Genomic DNA, 14,799 nt, shown 5'->3' with positions numbered 1-14,799 from the left:
TTTCTTTTTCATTTTTTTTTTAAGATTGAGTGGTACACTAATAAGTGAGAGTTTGAAATTAGAAGTAATTTATGTTTTATATACAGATTTCAAGACATTTGCTAATTTTGTAGTTTCATGTGATTAGTTCCCAAAGGTTACAGATCATAAAGAAATCAGAAATGGTACCTTTTTAAGAATTGCATATTTTTTTAGACACATTAGCGCATTAAGAGGGAAGCAAAAAATAACTGTCTATTTAAAACTGTCAGCAGTTACTCCTAAATTAACTCCCTCATTACCTAAACTGACTGTCTGGCTTCCAGGAACAGCCTTACAGAAAAAGGGGGAATATTGTATTGAAAGGAAAATGTTGCTGGACTATTGACTGAAAATAAATTTAGATAAAATTAAAATAGCTTTTTTCCTTATGGGCATTTGTTTTGTCATCACATTATTAGGTATTGCATTGCTATCAGTGGATACAGATGCTTAGCTCTTTTACTAAAAATAATTTTTTAAAAAAATTTCTGTGTGAAGTATCATATTTGAAATAGCCCATATCACATTAATGGTCTTGTCTACTTTCATTAGTCTTCAAAGAACAGCCATTTGCTACCAAAGTAAATCAGTATTTTGAATGTGCTTGTCTTGGTTTTTGTGTGTTTACTAGCTAATTCTTGTAAGCATTTCCACCAGAACTTGAGGCAAATCATAAGGAAGCTGTTTCTTTTAAAATAAAAACCACCACCAAAAATTTAAATGTACATACTGATTAAGTATTTGGCTGGTTTTTATGTTTTAAAAGGTATAAACACCAAAAAAAAAAAAATAACATTGTAGAAGATGGAAAACAGTAAGATGCATTTTCTGTAACTTTGTCTACACATTTACATTACTAAGTTGTTAAATCCAATTTGAGTTGAACTCGCTACAGGATTTCTTATTAGAACAATTATATGGTTTATTTTAAGTGTATATATACTGCCCAGTGGCCTGGCCATATTGTGGGTACTGAAAATGAAAGAAAATGCATTTTCAAACACATTTTATAGAATTGTTCATCACATATACTGTTAGATTTGTGTACTGTAGGGTGTTTTGTTTTGTATTTTTGTATTGTATATGGACTTTTTTAAAGTGACAGTTAAACACATCTTTGAAAGCATAGTCACAGACAAAAGAAAAATGATACAGTGATTTCCTTCAGAATGCCTACAATGTTAAATTTGGAGGCAGCTTCAGACTATTTTATTGGTGGTAGTTACTTGCTGATCTTTTTCATAGTAACTCCAGAGAAGAAACCTGAGCATATGCCTAATAAGTTGTTCTTTTACATTAAAGTTTAGATTAAGCCCCAAGTAAAACAATGGAACTGTATATAGAACTATTAGTTCTTAAATGATTTAATTATACCAAGATATATGAATTTAACTTTAACTTTACTTTTATGTAGGCAAACTGTTCATTTTTGTCCATTTTACTGTTTGTTAAAATAACATCCCTCTCCTACATACTCTTTTCTTGACCCAAATGAAATACTAAGCTAAGGTCAAGATGAGGAGAGAAACGACTGAGATGAATGTCTTTACTAAAATAACCAATAAATTTTGTCAAACTCAAAAAAAAAGTACCCTACTCCTCAAACCCTTTCTAATGGTGAATATTTCCAATCTTAAAACATTTGCAATCTGAATATATAATATATTATTTTAATTCAAAATCCCCTGACTATTAGTATGAATGAACATCTTTTTGTACACTTGTTGATCATTTGAATTTCTTTTATAAATCACCTCTTTATATACTTTGCCCATTTTCCATTGAATTGTCTTCTTGCCTTCCTTTTTTCCTTATTTTTAATGTCAAGGCATTCTTCAAAAATGAAGGAGATGGGATATTTTGTTTTTTGGTTTTAGGTTTCTTGAGATAGGGTCTTGCTAAATTACCCAGGCTGGCCTTGAACTTGTGATCCTTCTGCCTTAGCCTCCTCAGTGCTGGGATTACAGGCATGTACCACCACAACCAGCCTGAGGAAATTTCTTTTTTTGGTACGGGGGTATCAAACTCGGGTCCTTGCGCTTGCACAGCAGGCGGCGAAACCATTGAGCTAAATCCCTGGCCCTATACCACATTTTCTTTATCTGTTCACCTATTGATGGACACATAAACCATTTCTTTGTTTTTTTGTTTTTGGTTTTTTTGGTACCGGAGATTGAACTCAGGACCTTGCACTTGCAAGGCAGGTGCACTTGCACTTGCAAGGCAGGCAGCAGCACCACTGAGCTAAATCCCCAGCCCCATATAGGCCATTTCTGAGATGTAGCTATTGGGAGTCAAGCTGCTATAAACATAGGTATGCATGTATCAGTGTAATACGATGTTTTAACTCTGGAGAAGATAACCTAGAAAAGATATAACTGTGTTGAGTGGATTTTCTGTGTTTAGTTTTTAAAGGAATCTCCATATGGATGTCTATAAGTAGTTTTGCTAGTTTATAGTCCCACTAACAATGTGGTAGGGTTACAAATTTTTTTTGTTTTTTTGAGTTCATCATGATTGCCATTCTTTCCGGAGTAAAATAAAGTCCCAGTGTTGTTTTGACTTACATTTCTCTAATCACCGAAGGCTTTCAACATTTTTTCACGTACTTATAGCCCATTTGTACTTCTTCAGAGGTGTGGCTATTCATTTCAGTTGCCCATTTTTTTTGTTGTTGTTGTTGGTTTTTTTTGGTACCAGGGATCAAACTCAGAACCTTAGGCTTGCAAGGCAGGCCGCAGAACCACTGAGCTAAATCCCCAGCCCAGTTGCCCATTTTTGATTGGGTCCTTTTATTTTGGGGGGTCTAATATTTTGAGTTCTTTATATATTCTGGATATTAGTCCTCTGATTGAGAAATAGCTGGCAAAAATATTTTTCCCATTTTGTAGTTCACTCTGTTGTTTCTTTTGCTGTGCAGAAATGTTTATATTTGATATGATACCATTTGTTGATTTTTGGTGCTATTTCTTATGCAAGTAGGGTTCTGTTCAGAAAGTCCTTGCCTATCCCTATATCTTCAAGACTTTTACCTCTTTTCTCTTCCAGTATATTGTTTCTATTTTATTGTTTGTTTGTTTTTGGTACCGGGGATCGAACTCAGGTCCTTGTGCTTGCATAGCAGGCAGCGGAACCACTGAGCTAAATCCCCAGCCCTCTATTTTAATATTTAGATCTTTGAGCCATTTTGATTTTAGTTTAGTACATGGTGAAAGATATGGGTCTAGATTCAGTCTTCTCATGTGGGTAATCAGGTTTCCAGCACAATTTGCTAAAGATCTATTTTTCCTCCAGCCTATGTTTTACCCACTTCCTCAAAGATCAGATGGCTGAATCTGCCTAGGGTTGTTTCTGCATCCTCTATTCTGTTCCATTGATCCACATGTCTGTTTTTGTGCCAGTACCATGCTGCTTTTATCATTGTAGCTTTGTAATATAATTTGAAATCCAGGATGTGATGCCTCCTGCTTTGCTCTTGTTGCCCAGGATGGCTTTTGCTACTCCAAGACTCTTCTTGTTTCATATGAATGTTAGGGTTATTTTCTCTAGTTCTGTGAAGAAATGCTGTTGTTATTTTGATTGAGATTACATTAAATCTATAAAACCATTTTGGTAATGTGGCCACTTTGACAGTATTGGTTCTACCTACCCAGAAACAGAGAATATCTTTCCATTTTTCTGATGTCCTGTGCAATCTCCTTTTTAAGAATACTGTATTTTTTTTGATGTAGTGGTCTTTCATTTCCTTGGTTAGGTTAATTCTGAAGTATAAAATTTTTCTTGATGCTATTGTGAATGGTATTGTTTTCTTAATTTATTTCTTGGCAAGTTCATTATTGGTGTACAAGAATTCTACTGATTTTGTGTATTGATTTTGTATCCTGCTACACTACTGAATTTGGTTATTAATGTAGGAGTCTGTTGGTGAAATTTTTGGGGTCTTCTGTGCAGAGGATCATGTCTTCTACAAATAATGATAATTTGACCTTTTTTTTTCCTATACAGATCTCTTTTATTTTTTTATCTTTCCTGATTGGCTAATGTTTTGAGTACTATATTGTGGAAAACTGGGCTACTGATCAGCCACAGATACTGAGGCCTTGTTGGACACCAACCCCCCACAGGAGAGGGGGTGGAAGGCTGCCCCCTCCCTTGTTTGTGCACAAAGATGCTGATACCCGCAACACCCCCAGGGCAAAATAGCATCAGCAGAGGGGTAAACAAAGAAAATTGCTTACCCAGGTTTGGGGTTGTTATGTTCCTTGTTAATCATCCACAGTTCTTTCTTCCTTTGTGTTTGTTACATTGACTTGTTCTGCCAATAAAAACAGGACTTTTCAGACTTCCTGTGCTCTTGTTCTCCTGAGACAGAAGTCCCTTGGTCCTTCTTGCTTAGAAATTTGTCTTTGTCTCTTTATTCCTTATTCATACCCACTATGGCAGTTTCCAGGCTGGTTCTCCCACTATATTGAATAGGAGTGGTCATAGTGGACATGTTTGTCTTGTTTCTGATTTTAGAGGAAAAGTTTTCAATTTTTCCCCATTTAATATGACGTTGGCAGTAGGTTTGTCATAAATGGCTTTTATCAGATTGACACCAATAAAGAGCTAGCTGAGCTAAACAAAATGATACAAAACATGAATGACCACTTTAACAAAGAATTAGAGTTCATGAAAAGGTACCAAACAGGAGTCACTGATTGTTTCGTTTAAGTCCATTATGTGCTTAGTTTTATCTTCCTTGGGCTCACTGAGCGCTTCATTGGTCTGTTTCTTTTTTCCTTTTTGGTCTACTGTTTTATCATTTCGTATAATTCAGCTGTTTGTCTTTTTATTTCCTCCCTATTGATTCCCCATGGATCAGTTTTGGGGGAGTTGGAAGTTTTTGGAGGTGTTTTATTGCCTTTTCTTCTCATGTTTCGTGTATGTGTGTGTGCATGTGTGGATGGGTGGGTGTGCATGTGTGCTGAGTTTTGGGGGTCAATTATAGTAGAAAGACTGTTGCTAGTATAGAGATCTCTTTAGTTAGTGTTTTCTTTTCAGTGATGCACTCCTGGCATGGCTAACTATAGGCTTTTGCCTCTGTTCCAAGGTCCAACCACCTCTGTTAATTTGGGAGAGGAGGATGGTGTGTAATTGGCCCAGCAGCAGTTCTCTGGAATTGAACCACAGTATTGTTGATGACTCCAAGTCAAAGCAAATAGTGGCATACAGTAAAAACCAATTAATAACAACAATTATGCCACCTGGTGATAGCAGCAAAATTAGAAGCAATAATAGAGTCAAAGACAAACTGGATATTGACATACCATACGAACCAATTAAAGCTACCACTGTATCAGCTTAGTTATAGAAAGAGATATGAGGTTGGGGAGCGGCTGAGTCGGCCCCCGCTCCCCCCTCCCCCGTGCGCCGCTCCGGTTGCACCGCTCTTGCTCTGAGCTCCGGGCTCCTGGTAAGCTAGCGCAGCCGCGTCTCCCTTCAGCCACTATCATGATTATCTATCGGGACCTCATCAGCCACGATGAGATGTTCTCCGACATTTACAAGATCCGGGAGATCGCGGGCGGCCTGTGCCTGGAGGCGGAGGGCAAGGAAACCAGCTTCACAAAAGAGGCCCACAAGAAGTACATCAAAGATTATATGAAATCAATCAAAGGCAAACTTGAAGAACAAAGATCAGAAAGAGTAAAGCCTTTTATGACAGGGGCTGCAGAACAAATCAAGCACATCCTTGCTAATTTCAAAAACTATCAGTTCTTTATTGGTGCAAACATGAATCCAGATGGCATAGTTGCTCTCCTGGACTACCATGAGGATGGTGTGACCCCATTTATGATTTTCTTTAAGGATGGTTTAGAAATGGAAAAATGTTAATGGATTTGGCGGTTACCTTGGATCTATCACTTGTCATAACTGGCTGCTGCTTGTCATCCACACAACACCGGGATTTTAGACAAATGGGACTGATGTCATCTTGAACGATTCGTTTATTTTGACCGTGATTTATTTGGAGCGGAGGCATTGTTTTTTTAGGGAAAAAAAAAACATGTCATGTAGATTGTCTAAAAATAAAGTGCATTTAAACTCATTTGAGAGAATGCCTCTTAGTTTAATACAGGTATAAACTAAATCCATCGTAGTGTTCATGGAGAAGATAGAGGCTGGTCACAGACCACTGCTAGAAAGCATAAGACTGTCTTCAGATAACTTCTGCAGTGGAAACTACTAGGACTGGAATATAAGACAAGAATCAAAGTTTTAATTCTGAGTTGAAGGGGAAAAGACTATGCTCATAGCAGTGCCAACATTTGAAGTGGAGCCTTATATATTTCATCACCTACAGTGGAAGTAGTTAACCCTGGAAGAGATTACCAAAAGAATAAAAAGACTAACTCAATTGGAAGCAAAAAAAAAAACTATAGAAAAGAGATCTATAATTGTAACGTAGATATGAAGAGAAACCAATATTGACAATAAATATAAACTGAAATAATTATCCACCATTAATAATAGAAAATAATTTAACAATAATAGCATACTATCTAAAGATTAATAGAACTTAATGGTTATACTAGTAAATATGAAAGGGTTGGGGAATTGGAGAATGAAAAAAGTAAAATTTGAAAAATAAAAGTAAGATGAGGAGGAAAGAGAAATGAATTAAATAAAAGTAGCAGAAAAGAACAGAGAAGAAAAAAATAGAATAAAATAAAGAAAATGAACTAAGAAGAAAAAAAAATGAAAAAAAAAGAAAAAGGAAAAAACACCAACTTCCCCCAAAGAAACAATGAAATAAAGAAAAGAAAAGAAATTCGTCCAAAAGTTTTTCCTCCTTTTTTTTTTTTTTTTTTCCCAGTACGACGTATTGAGCTCAGGACCTTGTGCTTACAAGGCAGGTGCGGTGCCACTGAGCTAAATCCCTAGCCCTTCCTCCATGTTTTTGAATGAATGCTTTCTTCTCAGGGAATGCAGTTTGGAAACCACCAGATACAGAAGAGAGAAAGTGAGTCACACTCTCATTTCTTCGTGTGAATGCTGAATCCTGCTTTCCCACTGAATGTGATCACGCAGTGTTGTCCCCCTAAAGCTATAGCCATTCTGGTAGCTCCCAGATTCTATGTCTGTCTGTGCACCTCAAGTCACAGCTTTCTCCTCCTAGCTTCACAGCCTGTGAATTTATGCCACCCTCCTTCCTAGAGAGGCCTGTCTGTCCACACGCTCCAGGGTATGGCAAGTGTCCAAGCCAAGGTATATCCCTACTCATATTGGTAGATGGAGAAAGCAAACAGACCACTGAGTTTTTGTTGGATGTAGGCACTGGGGCAGGGGTTCAACCAGACCTCTGGACTTAATGCCGGCACTTTCAGACTCAACTCCCTCTGAAAGTCACACACAGCTGATCTGGCTTCTCACTACACAGGGTGAGACCTCCATGTCCTTCCCAGCCTAAGCTTAAACTTTTCAGGGTGGGGCTGGGGATTTAGCTCAGTGGCACCCATGCCTGCCTCACAAGCACAAGGTCCTGAGTTCAATCCCTGGTACACCCCCCCCCCCAAAAAAAGGAAACATAGTGAACTTTTCAGGGTGGACTGTGTCTAGTCTGTACTCTTTCCAAGACTCTTCTGGCTGTCTCCCACCTACTCATTTATAGTAGGGTGACACTGGAAATCTTGAAATATAGTTGTTCTGTAGTTCAATCTTAAACAACTAACCCCTTCCCAAAATGGCTCCTTATTAAACCCTCCCAAATATGGCAGGCACTGCACTGGATTTCTTCTTCAATTCTGCCATGCATAAGAAGTCATTTTCAGAATAAAACTTCATGCTGTTTTTGTAGTTTACAATACCTGTGGGCTTTTCCTCGAGCCAGTGCTGCTAGCCTGGTCACTTGTTTCTCCCTGGAGCTGCTGACCCTCTCCAGGCTTACCTGGTGTCAGTGGAGACAGGTGCCTCTCCACAGGAGCTGGGATGAGCTTTCCAAACTGCTTTGTTCTTTTCTTGTCATTGTGCTCTGTTTCTCCAGCTTCTAGTAGCTTCCTGACAACTCCCTCCCAATTTCCAGAAATCTACTTCTTTTTTTTTCTCTTTGCCAAGTTGTTGTTTTCCAGATGTCTTGATTCCAGGTCCTGGAGAGGCTGTATTTTGCTGCTGGTATATACCACCATTTTTAATCCTCTCATGTGGTTCTATCTTTAAAACAAACTTGAGGAAAAAATTTTAAAAGTCTTTTTCACCACATCCATCTTCCCTTTTTCAAGAATAAACTACAAGTCAACAACTTTCCAAGTAGGAGGATACTGGACTGTCAATTAGTCAGCAGTACTTATCAAATGTGTGGTATGTACCAGGCATTCTGTAGGATTTAAGAAAATATTAGTAAATGAAAAAAGAGCCTCAATCTGGCAAGAAGGAAAGGGATTAAACAATGATGTTAAATAAAATTGAGGAAATTATTAAAAATTTGCTAAGTTCTGTTGTTTCCCCCCAAAAATTCTGTCTACAAGTACATAGTAATGTCCACAACTCCCCTCCACAGCAGGCCAGGTGTTCAGTGGTGTTCACTACCATGAACCACACCTACAACAATGAGCTGCAGTTCCTGAAGACCACCAATAAGAGGATCAAGAAAGACTTCATGCCCAATATGCAAGTTGAAAGCATTTTCTATGTGAATGATGCTCTAGAGAAATTAACATTTGAGGAATTAAGAAACCTCTGTCAAGGTAGTGGTGTTGGTGGCTTCCTGCCAGCCATAAGGCAATATGGCAGCCCTGCCTGGGATTGTACATTCATCTACTGTTCTTCCCAATGTCCATTCATTCTATGCATTTTCTATTGGTAACATGGCAGCCTTCAATATGAATGATCTGGAAGCAGTGGTATCAGATTTGACATCAACTGTGGTGTCTACCTGCTGAGAACCAATTTGTATGAAAGTAACATCCAGCCCATGAAGAAACAACTGGCCCAAATGATATTTGAGCACATTCCTGTCAGGGTGGGTCCAGAAGGGTCATCCCAATATATGACAAAGACCTGGAGGAGGCCTTGGAGATGAATGTGGACTGGTTCCTGGGCTAAGGACAAGGCACACTGTGAAGAGTACAGAAGAATGCTGCAAGCCAACCCCCTCAAAGTATCAGTGAGGGCCAAAAAGAAAGCCTTTCTCAGCTGGGAACCCTGGATGCAGGCAAGCATCCAGAAATCCAGATGGTGGACAAAATCTTCAGTGAATATGCTCTGAAGAAAATGGGCATCAACCACAATGGACAAGTGTGGATGATGATCCATAGTGGCAGGTGGGGCCTGGGCCCAGTGCACCAGGTAGCCACAGATGCACTGGTGGCTATGGAAAAGGCCATGAAGAGAGATAAGATTATAGTCAATGACTGGTAGTTGGCTTGTGCTCAGACTGCCTCCCAGGAAAGCTAGCACTATCTAAAGGAGATGGCAGCTGCTGGCAACTGTGCCTGGGTTAACTGCTCTTCCATGACCTTAATTTTCCAGGCTTTTGCCAAGGTCCCGATGACCTGGACCTGCACATGATCTACAGTGTTTCCCACAACATTGCCAAAGTAGAGTGAATGCTACTGGTGCAAAGGTAGGAGTCCACCAGTACCTTCCCTCCTCACCACCCACTCATCACTGTGGACTACCAGGTCCCTGGAGAACCAGTGCTCATTGATGCCACTGTGTTTTTATCTGCACTGAATAGGGTGAGACTGAGACTTTTGGAACCACCTGTCAGGGTCAGGCCAGTAGATATTATAAAGAACATTCTATTAAATAAATTTTTGTGGTGGGGAGAACATGGTAATCTGTGATTATTCCTTATGCATGTAATATATGAGCTGAGACCTGAAGACCAATTTAGCATTGAGATAAAGAGTATCCTTAGCAAATAAAACAGGATGTGTAAAGAGTCTTCCCAGTTTCTACCATTTTTGGATCCTAAATCTGTTTCTAGTAACGTTGGCTATTAAGGGGAGAGGGTGTGGACACATTGCTGTCAGTAAGATATAGAGCCCATAGATACTGATAGAACGCAATAAACATATCAGTATCGTTGTTCCTCAGCTACCAGAAAGAAACTGTGCATCTTTCTTTCATGTATTTTTCAGACTCCACTCTCAAAGCAACATATAATCCCCACTCATGTCCTGATTAGCCTTGGAATTGTACAAAGCACTCCCTCCCTAGCTATGGCTGTAGCTGTGATTTGTCCTTCTTATATGAACCTTAGGAAGCATGCCATGGATCCTCCCACACACACATCTGAGGGGGTGGGAAGAACTAAGTGAACAGGCATTCTAGCTCCTTACTCCTGCCAAACACAGCAAGCATTTAACAGGATCACACTCCTCTGCCATGTGTTCACATAGACATTTATTCACACACATTTTCAAAGGTTTTATGTACATTTTCCTCCTGAGCGCTAAAAAAAAAAAGTAGATGCATATCCTTGACTTGGGAAGTATGTCAATTCCTATGCTTTAAATCCTTCTCTGAATTTGAAATGAAAAATAGAAATAAATGAAAATAGAAAAAATAAAATCTTGGTTTTCCTCCACTTCTCAGTTTTCCCTTCCCTCTTTTGCTAAGATATCCAATCTTAAGGAGGTTCCTGGCTCACAACTGTTTCCCATTTTCCAGGTAGATTGTTAAAATCACAATCCAATTCCTGGCAGGAATTTTGCCCCAATAAAACCACAATATACTGTTTTATACAATAGATGGAATCTTTTTCTAAAAAAAAAAAGTTAGATATAAACCAACCTCTGGAAATGGAATGCCCCTTGGCAATACCTAATAATTTTGGAGTGAATTTATCTCTATTTCTGACTAACCTTCATGTCCAAAGGGGCTTCTAACCCCTTATAAAAGTTACAATCTTGACATGAAGCAAAAACAGACCCTCCATCATCTCCTGCTCATTTCCAGCCTCTTCCACCAACCTTACAATGACTCTTTCCTATGGTTTGTTTCCTGAGACTCATGCTGGTATTTAATTCCCATTGTGAAGTATTAACAAATGTTTAGTGTTCAAAGAATTGGAAATATGGATTCAGAAGCCATCAACATGTAAGTGGGAGGCAAGGATGTGAGAACTGATGAAATCACCTAAAAGAATCGAAAACTGAAACAAAGCTTTGAACAAGCAATAACTATGAAGGAACAAGGGAGGGAGAAAATTATAGGAAGGAAACCATGAAGGAGAGGTATGTGAAAACCAGGTAGAGTAGTACCACAGAAGCTTAAGTGAGAGGAATGCCAATGACTGATCAACAGTCATCCTATGCAGAGAACTCAGGTAACAGAATTACAAAAATGCACTCATTGGATTTAATCATCAGTGCGTGTGCATTTAATCCAATCAGTTTATGAAGAATAAATAAATGATTATTGAACAAAATAAGAAAGGCTTAAAAGTAATGGAACAGGGCCGGGTATTTAGCTCAATGGCACCATGCCTGCCTTGCAAGCACAAGGTCCTGAGTTGCGTCCCTGGTATCAAAAAAAAAAGGGACAAAGGGGTACATTAGGATGGTGGAAGAAGGTGAAGGTGATTTTTAGTGAGAGATGTAACTGAAACAGGATTCAACAATTGTTGAAGTTGGGTAAATGGAGATTAATTATATTAATCTCTGCTTTTGTATGTGATTGATTCTTTTTTTTTTTTTTTTTTTTGGTACCGGGGATCGAACTCGGGTCCTTGTGCTTGCGCAGCAGGCGGCGAAACCACTGAGCTAAATCCCCGGCTGATTCTTTCTTTTTTGTGACTGATACTTTTTTTTTTTTTGGTATCGGGGATCAAACTCGGGTCCTTGAGCTTGCGAAGCAGGCGCCGGAACCACTGAGCTAAATCCCCGGCCTGTGACTGATACTTTCTAAGGAAAAAAGATTTTTTAAAAAATTTTCTCCCTAAAAGGTAGATCCACAGACTGATAGAAAATATTTGCAATAAATATAATTGACAAAAGGATTATATCTAGAATGTATAAAGAATTCCTATAATTCTTTTTTAAAAAGGTAACCCAATTAAGAAATGAGCAAAAGATTTTTAACAAGCACTTAACAAAAGAAGTTAATCAAGTGGCCAATAAACTCATGACAGGGCCAGGCACGGTGGCACCTGCCTGTAATCCCAGCACTTGGTAGGCTGAGGCAGGAGGATTACCACAAGTTTGAGGCCAGCCTGGGCTAAATAGTGAGTTTAAAGCCAGCCTGAACTACTGACTGAGACCCTGTCTCAAAAATAAATAAAAAAACACATGATAATGGTCTTAGCCTCATTAATCATTGGGAGAAATGTAAATGAAGCCATAAAGAGATATGTCTATGTACTCACCAGAAATATATATGCTTATACATATTTTCATATATTTACATATTCTATATAATATCAAATATCACCAAAAATGTGGAACTTTAGAAGTCTCATATATGGCAGGAAGGATATATAGTTAAAATTTTATAAAACTATCAGTGTCTACCAAAACTAGACATAGCATTTCTCAAAAATCCAGAAATTCCACCCTTGACAGACATATGAACATATGTAAACTAAAGTCATATGCAAGAATATTCATAGTAATATTACTTGTAATTGCCAAACACTGGAAATAAACTAAGTATTCGCCTCAATAGAATGGATAACAAAATTGTGGTAAGTTCATATAAAATAATCATTAAAAAACAGAAAAAATACAATCATGCCACATAGTGACATTTCAGTCTATAATGGACCACATATACAATGGAGGTCCCATAAAATTGTATTTCCTAGTGACATTATAGCCATCTTAGTTTGTACAAGTACACTATATGACATTCATACAACAAAATCACCAATAAGATTTCTCAGAATGTACACCATTAAGCAAAACATAACTAATTCTACATAGCAATTAAAATGAACAAACTACTGGCATATAAGAGATGAGCCTCAGAAATATAATTTTAAATGAAAGTATAACAGACTACATCCTGTATGATTCCATTTATATAACACTGAAGTAAAACTAGTTTAGGGCTGGGGATTTAGCTCAGTGGTTCCATCGCTTGCCTTGCAAGCGCAAGGACCCGAGTTTGATCCTTGGTACCAAAAAAACCCAAAACAAAACAAAAACTAGTCTATGATTCTAGAAGTTGTCACAGAAATTTCCTTTGGTAGTATAGTGACAGGGATGTGACAGAGGGAGGCATCTGTTCTGTTTCTGAGTGAGTTGACTTTGTGATAAAAGAAAAATCCACCTACTTGATATTTCTCTATTTTTATAGACATACACTGCCTTTCAGTAAAAGCTTTAGCTAAAGGGAAAAGAAGAATATATTTTTCCTGGGTGGCTGAAAGTGTTTAAAAAAGCAGTAATGAAGATACTGTCCATTTGTTCCATCCTTTTTTTGTTCCAGTCCTCTACTTCTTAGCCAACTAACACACAACATGAAGCATCAAAAAAGCCCTTTCCACTTCCCTCATATGGTTCTCCCTTTAGGAATATTATTTCATAAAACATTAGTACTGCATTCAGACTGTGCAATAATTCTCAGATAAACAGTCCAGCTTATCCTTAATACCACATTCTTCTTGGCTAAAAAAATTCTATGTTGTTTGAACAAACTCTGGGCTTCTGATTACCAGATTCCATATTTTGAAAAAAAATGTATTTCCCCAGAATGGGTTAATTAGATACATCCCTACTTATTGTTAAAGGAACACAGTTAAAAGGGTTGTTGCAGACTTTCCCAGTCCTTAGCAATTTGTAAAATGTCCTTTTAATCCTTTTTATACAACCCAATCTGGTGTGTATTGTGTTGTAAACAGCCCTATGCTTTGGTGCATGACCTCCCATCCTTTCCATAGCTACAAAAATACAGCAGAGACTGTAAACCTGCCCTTGTTCAGGAACAGCAGGAAATCTGCCTGGCTGAAAGGGAATCAAGCTTCTCTCCTGTCTCCTGTTCCCTTTTTTGGAGATGTTCAGGGTAATGGAACAAGTTTGGTGCTGAATTCATGAGAATAGTCTTTAATACCTTACAATTTACAGGTTCTTTCTAAATAAAAGTCCTTTTTAACTATATGCTACTTTGATTAATAATGGATATATCATATTTCAGAGAAGGTAGGTTATATTAGGACTAGCTTTTTCGAGAGATGAATGCCTGACTCTGCTGCTTCCTGAAGCTGGTAAAATGGGGTGTGTCCAGCAAACTGTCCAGACCTGGGTTTTCAGTACTTACTCTTGATGTGCTGCCAGCTAACTGCATGCTTCCCTGTGGACCCTGGCAGGTAGAATATTTATAGATTTTTGCAAATGTACTGTGCCTTTTGTTAGATGAGGAGTGTACCAATTCATAACAGGATATCAATAATATAAGGCAGAAGATTGCACTAAATGACTTTTGAATCTTCTTCTGACATTCAGATTCTATTATTTTAAACAGGGAAACTGGAAGAGCATATTCTTTTACCCTCTTCCTCATCAAATAAAGCTAGATGCTTTCACAGCAAAACAATGCAGAGATTGATTACAATACACTATGTCAAATACACATAATTTGTACAATATAGTTTTAAAAGCCCAAAGTATTGCTGTGTATAATATTTTGAGATGTGTCTCCTACTCAATTCTCTGGCAAAAAAGCTGAGAGTCCACTTCAGGCATTTTGTTTCAGAAACCCACTGTTCAGCCACATGGCTCAGAGTTAAGTAAAAATAAAGACAGCATGTAAGTGATAAAAACCAATCACCCTGAAAATACCAACATCCTCACT

At 38.1% G+C, this 14,799-nt stretch overlaps 1 protein-coding gene and 1 pseudogene across 1 annotated transcript; both read left to right on the top strand.

Annotated features, from left to right (window-relative positions):
• Positions 1-5,514: 5,514 nt before the first annotated feature.
• Positions 5,515-7,056, top strand: LOC110349025 (translationally-controlled tumor protein-like). The gene is made up of 2 exons (XM_087201856.1): positions 5,515-5,844; positions 6,988-7,056. The coding sequence occupies exons 1-2, from the start codon at positions 5,515-5,517 to the stop codon at positions 7,054-7,056; spliced, it is 399 nt and encodes a 132-aa protein (XP_087057982.1).
• A 1,249-nt stretch (positions 7,057-8,305) lies between these two features.
• LOC101696956 (RNA-splicing ligase RTCB pseudogene) lies at positions 8,306-9,965 on the top strand (annotated as a pseudogene).
• Positions 9,966-14,799: the final 4,834 nt, after the last annotated feature.

The sequence above is a fragment of the Heterocephalus glaber genome, unplaced genomic scaffold (assembly GCF_053883595.1).
Source record: "Heterocephalus glaber isolate CG9 unplaced genomic scaffold, H.glaber_assembly_v1.0 deba00000470, whole genome shotgun sequence".
Taxonomy (NCBI): Eukaryota; Metazoa; Chordata; class Mammalia; order Rodentia; family Bathyergidae; genus Heterocephalus; species Heterocephalus glaber.
Note: the sequence above shows the minus strand (reverse complement) of the source record. Positions and strands in the feature narration are given on the sequence as shown.

Bases quoted from the DNA above. Each gene is read 5' to 3' on its own strand.
- LOC110349025 (XM_087201856.1), top strand. From the start codon at position 5,515: ATGATTATCTATCGGGACCTCATCAGCCACGATGAGATGTTCTCCGAC. The intron at 5,845-6,987 runs GTGACCCCATTT...CTTTCTTCTCAG, and splicing joins TGGACTACCATGAGGATGGT to GGAATGCAGTTTGGAAACCA.